Here is a 10,933-nt window from a genome sequence, read left to right on the forward strand (position 1 = left end):
TAGTTTTCTGGTTTGTGAATCTTTAAGGAATTTTGCTGATGATAGAACCTTCACAACTAGTTTATTTGATTTAGTGCATAAACAGTGATGATTTTTTAAATCACCTTTTATTACTCCTTGGACAACATTAAAGATCCAGCAAGAAACCATATAACTCTAGTGGAAAAATCAGTCTTGGTCAAAGCCTGTAGGGGAGCAACATTACAAGGCACCACAGAGAACAACTTTACAGAGCAAGATTCAAATACAGTTCAGAGTAGGCTTGTCAGGAGAGGTAGTGGTCTCCAGTGTTTAAACACGAGCTGATTTTTCTGTAGTGTTTAATCTGCTGTACCAATGATAAAGTTAGAATTGAGATGAAAAGTATATTTTTAGCATGAGAACAGTAATACTGAGTTGCCATACATTGTTTGGGTTAGATGATCCCTCATTTCCAACATGTGCCAAATGGCCTACTCACTGTGCATGGAGGAATCTCCATCTTTCTGAAAATAATTTTGTCTAAAAAAACTCAAAAAAGCACATTTGAGCTGGACTAAAACTAATCCAGAATTGTATTGTTTAGCTGAGAAGCAGAACAAAGTTTGCTGTTTCTTAAAAGGTTCAGTCAATAGTACTAGGCATTAACTCAAACATTGACTGTTTTTACCTCTTATCTCTTTAAATCATTGTACCAGAAAAAATCAGCTAGATATGGTGGCATATAGAAAATTGCTGGTAGGGAGATTGAATATTATCAATGATGCTTGAACTGCTCTTGACTTCTGTTGAGAGACAAGGTAAAGAAAAGAAAGTACTCCTGGGAATTTTAAAATGAGCTGGTTTTGTTCTTCTGGTAAGATACAAAGGGAAACTCTTAATCCTTCTGAGTTTGAAAATCCACTTTGGCTTCCAGGAAATGATAGCATTTTATTGGTTATGAGTGGAAATAATACTCTATTTAGAAATAAAAATGAAATCTTGGTTTATAGAGGACAGAGGTGTAAAGAAATCTGGTTTAGCTAATGACAGGAGTTTGTGTTCTCTTTAGGTCAATCTTTTATCTGAATATACAAAAAATGAGTATTCATAAAACTTATTTTTGCAGACTTTTAAAAATTTCGTTTGCCTTTTTTTTCATTAGATAATAATATATTCCTAAATCTTAATTTGAGGTAAAATCCTAATGAAATGAAGAACATTTAGTGAGATGGCAAAGTTAATGACCTGGATGAAGACTGTTTCTTATCTGTAGTGAAGACACTGGAGAAGCAATTTGGGAATCATGCAGATAAGGAGCAGAAGCACAGCTAGCCATGGCTGGATGTAATGAGCTGTTACTGGTGAATATATGAAACAACAGTTTCAAGAGGCAGTGAATGGCTGGAAATCTGTTTGTATGAGGACTTTGGACAATGTAGGAGCAAAAGTCATGACTTTGGTACTCAGAAAAAGGGGCTGCATTAATTTTAGATTTGAGAGGATGGAGATTGTACTATTTGTTTTCAATAGGTAACTTGTGATTTCACTCTCTGCCTTGCTCCCTGTGTTCTTTGTCTTGCTTTTTAATTTTCTTTGTGTAAGGAAGAGAAGGAATCTATCTCTGTTTTGCCTTGAGACTTTACAGCTTTGTTTTCTTTCTTTCAACAGAGAACATACAGAGCTATGTATGACTACAGTGCTCAAGATGAAGATGAAGTTTCCTTCAGGGATGGTGATTATATCATCAATGTGCAACCAATTGATGATGGCTGGATGTATGGTACTGTTCAGAGAACTGGGAAAACAGGAATGCTTCCAGCAAATTATATTGAGTTTGTTAACTGATTTTTGTCTCTAGTCCTTTGAGCTTTATTATGATTTACTCAAAATCTTAACCTTTTAGAAAAAGTCAGAAGAATCTTTTAAGATTACATGTTCATTACTTTATCACTGCTGTAACAGTCTGCATTCTCACTCAGAATTCAAGTTAAAGTCCTTTAAAGTAAAAATAAATAATCAACAAGAAGCTTAGAGCTTTGAAAACAGCATTGCTTATAATAATGCTCCTTCAAAATGAAAAACATATATGGAAGCCTTGTGCTCATCTTATAAAGATTTCAGTCAATTCACTGTAAAGGGGAAATACCTTTTCCCTGCATCTCAGAGACATTATTTCTCTTTATAACCACCATAAAATTGATTCACTTCTTATGGCACTCTGAAGTCACAGGAGTTTAACCCACTGAGTTTGAACACATCTTCAAATTACTAGGGAAGTGTTTCGTCTTGCAGCAGTTAGCATTCAAATAAAAATAAAAATGCTGAGTAGATAATTGAATCTTTTGAAATAATGGCAAGTAATATACTAGTAAAAACAAATAAAAAACCCTACTGCCCAGCAGCCTTCCAGTAAACAAGTCTGTTTTGACAGCAAAAATTTCCTGATTCTTGCACATCCACACTTATTCCCAGATTGCCCATTTTCTCTTATTCCCAACACTGACCCCTCTATCAGCTTTGCTTGCATCCCAGTCCATCAGTTGGATCCATGCCTGGATTAATGGTTCTTCAGTGTCTTTTCAACAAAAAATTCATTGCAAAGACTATTTAGAGTATAAAACCTGCCAACTCTTATTTTTCCTTCTAATAATACTTAGCATTTAAATAGAAACTTCCATTAGAGCAATGGACAACCAATACTTCAAGTCAGTTCCTTTGCCTTCACTGTATTGCTGTAAATAAATAGCCTGAGGCCCCAGTGCTGTGCAGTCACACAAAGCCTGCAGTCATGTCCCTCCTTCTCATCACAGGTAACTCGCTTAATGGCTGCTTTGCTGATGGGCTAATTAACGTACCTACCCCTGCTGCAGAAATACTTGCACCTCCATTGAGGAGTGAAGAGCAGCTCTGGTAATTTTAGTGCAATTTCAGCTCAATGGCCTGTTGCTTCAGTTTCCTCCAAAAATGCTGGAGATCCAGTGGTGGGTTGTATGCTTGCCAAATGATTAAAGGTGAAGAAATATGTTTTCTTTTACTGATTTAATCTTTCTCGTGACTGACAGTGAAGGGAAAACTAACCAAACAGAAGTCCAACATACTCTATGCCATCATGTTTCAGTTTAGCCATTTGTAGAAAACACTAAAGATATCTTGCTGACAAACCTTCACAGATGCTATTTGGCATCCATTAACATACGATCAGAACGGAGAGAGCCAGGTCTCAGCCTGAGAGGCTGAGGAGGAGATAAAATAACTGGTGACATAACTGACCTGTAAGAGGAACTGTGTCAGCAGCTGCTTTACTTGGACTGGGTGCTGGGAGGGTGCTCCATTCCCTCCCAGGGAGAGACTCTGAGAGGAAGGACAAAAGAGTTAAAGATTCACATGGGAACTTACTCATGTGGACGCATACCTGTGTAAGGAAGAAAATATTTTTGCCGATAGTATAATTTCTGGTGTGCAGCCATGTGCTAGAGAAGTTAATCCTGGAGTAGCTCTTAGAATGTTGAGTCTGTGCTGAAATTTTTAAAGTAGAATGAAATATAGAGTTTATAGAAAATTTTATATTTCTTATTTCACAAAGTAAGCCAGCCTGCAATATCTATTTAAAGAATGAAGAAGGAAGGCAGTATGAATTCGTTATGTCAACTAAAAATTGTCAGTGCAAATACCTGCTAATTCTATTTTTGCATACAATTAGGAATTGGAGAGCTTATGCGATTTTTTGTAAGTGTTGCTAACATGGGACTGATCCCAGATGCCAAACAAGGTGAAATGACTGCATTAAAAAAAAAAAAAGTCCATGACTGCAGAATTGCCTGTGCTTTCTTGTCAGCTGCTTAATTTCAAAGCTAAAGCTGATCAGAAGCATCTACCTTCAAAAAATGTGGTTTTAAACCAGGGATGGAATACAGTAAATATGCAATCTGTATGGGTGACACTGCTGTAGTTTAAAATGCGTGGAAGTTTTGCATATGGACCTGCTGCTGCAACAGACCCTTATGCGTTACTGGTGACTTCACACTAAATTAGCACGATTTGCAAGTCAAGTGGCTTTTGAAAAAGGCTGATGTGATAAGCTGAGCTAGAAGCTCTGAAACAAGCAGTCTGCTTCTGTGTTGGTTTTCATCACTAACCATCAACAGTGAGGAAGGGAATCCCATTTTAGGAGGGCTGGCAAATTTTTCTGATGATGCCTGAGGCAGAACTGGCTATCAGTTGCTGCTGTGCTGCTCTATTATCTGGGTAATGCTGAGAACAATAAAACCAAGTTGTCAGTTTGTTAACCAGACATTACTAAAAAGAAAGCTGAGAATAGATATATTGCATCAAGTTGCAATTTTTATTTGACTTATGAAAAAGAAAGTCTCCACCTATAAATACACTAGCATTCTTTGTCAGTGAGGAGATGGCTTGCAGTGTTGAAAACTGTATGCATAGTGGAAAGTAAATGAGAAAATGAGCATTCGATGACATTAGAGGACTATGTTATGCTAAACAATGGAAATAAAATTTCCCTTATGGATTTTGAATATTCATTAGCCTAGCAAAGCAGTTAAAGCAGTTTGCAAAATAATAAAGGTCAAGAAAACAAAACAGTATTTGACTTGTATTTCTCTTGAGAATGGTATGTCAGCAGAATTATTAAGATCTGTTTTAAATTACTCATTCATGTCATCAGGTTTTTATGTTGTAATGTTATATGCTTAGTAATTTTTGGTCATATGGAATGGTTTCTGCTTTTTAGTATAAAACAAACTTTAATGTCATTGTTCAGCTTTTTCTAAGCAATGCTATCAAAGGCCCAAAATTATCAGAGTGCAATTGTAAAAGTTTTTTAAGATCTAAAATTTATAAGGTAGGAAAAGTTGAATCAGCAACTAAATTGTGTCAGAACGGGTTTTACAAGGCATGTGTTGGAGCCTGTTACATGCAGTGGGATGTAGAGGTGAACAGATGTTATATGCTGTCTTGTCACCTTTAAAGTGTATATTCTTTTTTAACACAGCATGTTCCTCTCATTTTACTTTCTTCCTGTAGTCAGCATTTTTCTGGGGAAAGGAAAAAACTTCCAAGGAGCCAAATTTCCCAAGATGTTCCAAAGTTCAGGTTGGAAGTTCATACATTCCCATTTTGAGCATTTTAGAAATAAAGAAGATGCAATGTGCTGTAATTCTTGCTAACACAAGTATAAATATAGAAAACAACATAGAGCACATTCATACATATATATAAGAACAAATGGGTGCCTTGCTTTTCATTACTATTTCTTGCCTGGCTAATCTTCATTTTCTAAACAAAGCTACTTACAGATACTGCAGTTGTAATTTTTCATTATGGAACATTAGCATTTAATCTTGATGAAACAGGGTTTTCTTGATTACATTTGACATACCATAAACCACTTCAGCAGATTGGGATTTGACAGAAAATCACCTCCCATGGATTATATTTTTGACAAATGTGTCCCTCCTGAGTGTTCCTCGGGGATATGGAAGGTCTCCAATACTTGGGAAAGGTAATAATTCTAGTTTTTATTGTACAGTGACTGCATGTCATCTTGTACAATGAAAAAGAAATGACAAATACAGAACTCTTTGGCAGAAAATGATACAGGGTATAAAATGTTAGATTTTAATTATGTTGATTAATACTCCATTTAAATTACAGAATATGCTTTAGTTAGTAAATGTTTAAATAATATACTGAAACAGACAAAAGATGCTGTTGAAAGACGATGTCCAAACTGATGTGCTGGCAAATGCAAAGTACGGGTGAGCTGTAGAAGATTAAATCATTTTGCAATGCTTTAGTGATTTTCTCCAGCTTTATGCCTTAGGAACCCCATCTCTCCTTTTGAAAGAAAACCTGAAAGCTATATTTCCTAAACTGCCTGCACCACAACAGTATATTCAAAGGAATTTCATATGCTTCTTGTGTCTGATAAATAGAATTTGCTTATTGTACTTAAGTTGTAATCCAGTTGTTGTTGACTTTTGTTTAATTATTATTAATTTAGGGGGAAATAAGCTATACTGTAGCATTTCAATTGTGTATTTAATATTACTATTAGAAATTGCTAGACCTTTGGAAGACAGCAATGACTGTATTGACATTGATTAGCATGATGTGGAAACTCTCTCAGCTGTTGGTTTTTGCAGTGTGATATAAAAAGCAAAAATGAACCGCTGTGCAGTTTGGCTTATGTTTGCTTTAAAGTGTGTAAAGTTTTAGTTATTTTGCAAAACTGTACTGTATTTGGGAGTATAAAATAATGGAAGGCAACAATTGTGTTTCAAAGGACAGATATACTTACTCTTGGATCATATGATGTATCATCTTGATTTGGCTTTTGTTATGCAGAAAGTTAACACCAGCTATTAAAATATATTTTAGTAGAAATGCTTTAATTCCTTTTTCTTCCTCTACACTGTGAATATTTAAGCCTTGGTGGACTAGAGCAACATCGTTCTGCCCAAAGTATTAACCTATGCAAACTAGTTCACATTTTAGTTGATGTCACAGTGGATGTAACATAACAATTTATTTTGCATAACATTAAAAGTAATTAAAATAAAATATTAAACCAGCACTATGTATGTATTATATTCATAAACAGTACTCTCCAAAGCTACTGTACCCATTAATATAAGCTATCGAAGATATATTGTTTTAACTAAGAAAGCTTTGAGTTTTCAAATTTAAGTAGAATGTTTTGCGCTATTATTCTTGAAGCTTGATTTCAGAAAGCAATTTCATAAAATATAATTTTATTTCAGAAGTGCCCTCTCCTCAGAGGGTTAATTTGCTTTTTAAGTCTGTATTTGTAGCCCTTGAATAGAACAGAGTGCCTTGGTTTGTTTAAATAAGCAAAGGTAGTAAGTGAAGGAGGTCCCCTGATTCAACTGATAACAGTTTGCTGGTCTTTAGGTGGACATTTGGTTAGGTGTGCTCTCCATACAACACTAATAAAAACAAATTGGATTACTGGCCTCTTTAAGACAATTTTATAACAAATGTGGTTCTTGGGTTATCTTTATTCACTTAGACGAATTTATTTTTACAACATTGTAAGAAAGCTTAAGTTAAAATAAAATCCAGAAGTATTTTGGAACCATTCTGCCTGTACTTGAAGAAGATTATTATGCTTAGGAACATGTTTTACTTTTTTGAATGTTAAGCATACAGTCCTAAATATGCATTGCAGGTAAAGGTTCTCCTTCTGAGTGACACTGATACAAAGTTGGTAGAGTCGTGTGTTCAGCAGCTGAAGGGTTACATCCTCACTCAATAGCAGTGTCAAATATAACAGATGGCTGAAATGAAGAAGACATTCCTGTCTTTACTGACCCCATAGAGTGTAGTTATCAAAAGGATCTATGTACTTGCATGTGAAAGTCCTGTGGAGACCCTCCATGCTGTACATTGGATAGGTTGAGAGTTTCTAGCTGTCACAGTTTTTATGATGTCCTCATTTCTGCTCTGTCACAGAACTGGACTTTTGATTTTGTCTGTTGTGTTAATTAGCAAGAGTAAACTAATTTTGCATGGAGTTCTCTGTGCTGAGGGAATAGTTGCCCAATGCATTGGCTGTGACAAGTACTGCCTGCCATACCTCCTCCTACTCAAATCACCAAGCCCAAACACATTTCCAGTCTGGCCTGCAGTGTGCATTTCTCTTATTTTCATGAAGCTACCTGTGGGAGACAATGTAATGGTATCACCAAGTGATCTTGACTTTCTTTTTTTTTTCTTCCAAATGATTCCTTTTATCCTCATTCTTTCAGTGTTTCAGTTTATGGCACAACCTCAAAACTAGTAATATCAGAATAAGGAAAGAGGTAGCATGATATAGGTGGGAAGGCAAGGCTGCACTCAAAAGCCACAGATTTCTTACTCAGGTTTTGCTGCAGAGGTTAGTACAAGACAACCTTATGTCTAAGAGTGCTGGTTGAACAGCTAACCTGTAAGCCAAACAATAGTGTATACATGTGCTTGGCCTGTCTCTGTGCTTATGTCTGTAGTGTCAGAAGTTACTATGGGGTAGTGTGCAGGTATGTAGTCCAGCTTTTAAGCAATTAGTCTGAATCCCAGAGGCAGGCCAGCCACTGGCATATGGCATTCATAAGGGCAAATTTATCCTTCCAGGAAATGAGACTTCAGATAGTACAGAGGGAAAAAATTCTCAGTCAGTTAAAACTGTGTGTTCTTGTACACTGCGGGAAGGAAATCCATCACGTACAGTCAGAAGATTGAGCCCTGTGGCGCTGCAGCAAGTTCCTAACCCTGAACTGTGTAAGTATTGGGATGAGGTGATGCAGCACAGAGGTCACCTGATCCACAAACTTGATACTGCATGATGTGCTATGTGCTTGGTACATATTTAACAATGACAACAGAAACGGGAGATTCATATTTATGTACTATGTCTTAAATGGGGTCTAAGCAATCCTTGATTTTTTTACACTTTAACTTTTCTTTCCCAACTACCTGCTGCTGATAAAATCTGCATATGAAGAGGCCTGTTCTCATGCAGAAGACTGCTGGCTTGTGGCGTTGACCACTTGTGTCTGCAAAAAGATATATTCTCCAGGTATTAACATCTGGCCCTTGAAATATTGCTTGGCAGATAAATATCCATTTTCAATCATTTCACAAACAGCTGGCAGCTGTTTTGATTGTTCTTTGATATAAGCCAGAATTTTTCTGTGTTTTTCCTCCTTCTCCATCTTTTCTTCTCTTGACATACTTACAGGCTCTGGGGCTGTGCTGTTTTGGACAGCAGATTTGCCGAGACCCAAAGGCTTCTCAAGGCACTGAGAACATTGATTTTGTTGGTATACTTGCTAAATGACAGTGTTATCTCGCCATTAACCTCTCCCTACCCTGGCAGCTGTACATGGGCTTCACTGTACGTATTGACTTTTTGCCTCTTCTTCTTTCAGACAGGCTCTGACATGTCTGTCACTAAACCAAATGGGCTTAGGACCACTCAAGTCAGGCCTTCAGACCACTCTGGTCTCCATAGTTCCTACATCAGGATTGAGACTTTAGTGTTGCTCACCTACCTGTTCTCCTGTCAAGACCTTTGAGCAGAACTCAAGGAACAGTGATACATTCCTGTTTATCCCAAGAAGTCTTACATTACTGCTAGCTCATCTGGAACAATTCCCTGTGAAGAGTCTTCTTGACTAGGCTTTCACTGTCCCTCTTTGCTTCTGGGTGCCTTGTTCTGGAAGGAGGCTCTGGGGAATTACAGGTCTGTCAGTCTGACCTCGGTGCTGGGGAAGATTATGGAGCAGACAATCTTGAGTATGATCATGTGTCACGTAGAGGACAATCAAGCAATCAGGCCCATTGTCATCGGTTTATGAAAGGCAGATCTTGCTTAACTAACCCGATCTTCTTCTATGAAAAGATGACCCGCCTTGTGGATGAAGGAAAGGTTGTGTACCTAGAGTTCAGTAGAGCCTTCGAGACTGTTTCCCAAAGCATTTTCCTGGAGAAACTGGCTGATCATGGCTTGGACAGGTGTACTCTTTGCTGGGTAAAAAAATGGATGGGTGGCCTGAAGAGTTGTGATGACTGGAGTTAAATCTGGTTAGTGGCTGGTCACAAGTGGCTTTCCCCGGGGCTCAGTGTTGGGGCCAGTTCTGTTTAATTTCTTTATCAATGATCTGGATGAGGGGATCAAATGCACACTCAGTAAGTTTGCAGATGACACCAAGTCAGGTGGGAGTGCTGACCTACTGGAGGATAGGAAGGCACTACAGAGGGATCTGGACTGGCTGGGTCATTGGGCTGAGGTCAACAGTCTGAGGTGCAACAAAGCTAAATGCTGGATCCGTGACTTGTGTCACAGCAACCCCAGGCAGTGCTACAGGCTTGGGGAAGAGTGGCTGGAAAGCTGCCTGGCAGAGAGGCACCTGGGGGTGTTGGTCAACAGTCAGCTGACCATGAACCAGCAGTGTGCCCAGGTGGCCAAGAAAGCCAAAAGCATCCTGGTTTTTATCAGAACTAGTCTGTCCAGTAGGACTAAGGAAGTGATTGTCCCCTCGTATGGGCATTGCTGAGGCTGCACTTTGAATCCTGTGTTTGGTTTTGGGTCCTTCACTAGAAGAAAGACATTGAGGTGCTGGAGTGAGTGCAGAGTAGGGCAGTGAAGCTGGTGAAGGGTCTGGAGCACAAATCTGATGAGGAGCAGCTGAGGGAACTGGGGTTGTTTATCCTGGATTAAAGGAGGCTGAGGGGAGACCTTATCACTCTCTACAACTACCTGAAAGGAGGTTGTAGCAGGGAGGGTGTAGCAGGGAGGTTGTTGGTCTCTTCTCCCAAGTAGCAGATGACAGGACAAGAGGAAACGGCCTCAAGTTGCACCAGGGAAGGTTTAGATTGGATTTGAAGAAAAAAATCGTATCCAAAAGGGTTGTCAAACATTGGAGCAGGCTGCCCAAAAAAAGTGGTTGAGTCACCATTCCTGGAGGTATTTAAAAGATGTGTTAGAAGTGGTGCTTAGGAACATGGTTAAGTTGTGGACATGGCAGTGCCAGGCTTACAAGCGGACTCAAAGATCTGAAAGGTCTTTTCCAACCTAAATGATTCTATGATTCTTTGATTCTATTCTATGATTCTGGCTGCTTCTGAGATCAGCTGCTGATTTCAAAAAAGAGGGAGACCACATTTTTCACTGTGTCATCAATACCCAAATAAATTCTTTTTCATTCCTTCCTTTCTCCAAAGGATTGGTGTCTTCATTATGTTATCACCGATTTTTGGTTGAACTCTTGATTCAGGAGCCTTTCAATCAGTGTTAGAGCGAAGGTTTCATGACATGTAGTGTGTTGCAGACTGTGGAAGCTGTTTTGATAGGCACTATCCTGGTTCCTGGAATCTTTGAGTTCCTAGCACTGCTTATTCTGAATTAATCAGATAGGATCTCTGTGAGACATGATTATCTGCACTGAAATCCAGC

The 10,933-nt window shown here is 38.3% G+C and overlaps 1 protein-coding gene across 24 annotated transcripts in view; it reads left to right on the top strand.

Annotated features, from left to right (window-relative positions):
• The window catches only part of NEBL (nebulette), a 253,116-nt gene extending 246,560 nt beyond the window's left edge, over positions 1 to 6,556 (top strand). For all 24 annotated transcript variants that reach the window (XM_065050836.1, XM_065050837.1, XM_065050813.1 and 21 more), the window contains one exon: positions 1,630 to 6,556. In XM_065050836.1, the coding sequence (XP_064906908.1) occupies positions 1,630 to 1,806 (177 nt within the window). In that variant the 3' untranslated portion in view covers positions 1,807 to 6,556. The remainder of the gene's footprint in view (positions 1 to 1,629) is intronic.
• The last annotated feature ends 4,377 nt before the right edge of the window (positions 6,557 to 10,933 follow it).

The sequence above is a fragment of the Columba livia genome, chromosome 2, assembly GCF_036013475.1.
Source record: "Columba livia isolate bColLiv1 breed racing homer chromosome 2, bColLiv1.pat.W.v2, whole genome shotgun sequence".
Lineage (NCBI taxonomy): Eukaryota > Metazoa > Chordata > Aves > Columbiformes > Columbidae > Columba > Columba livia.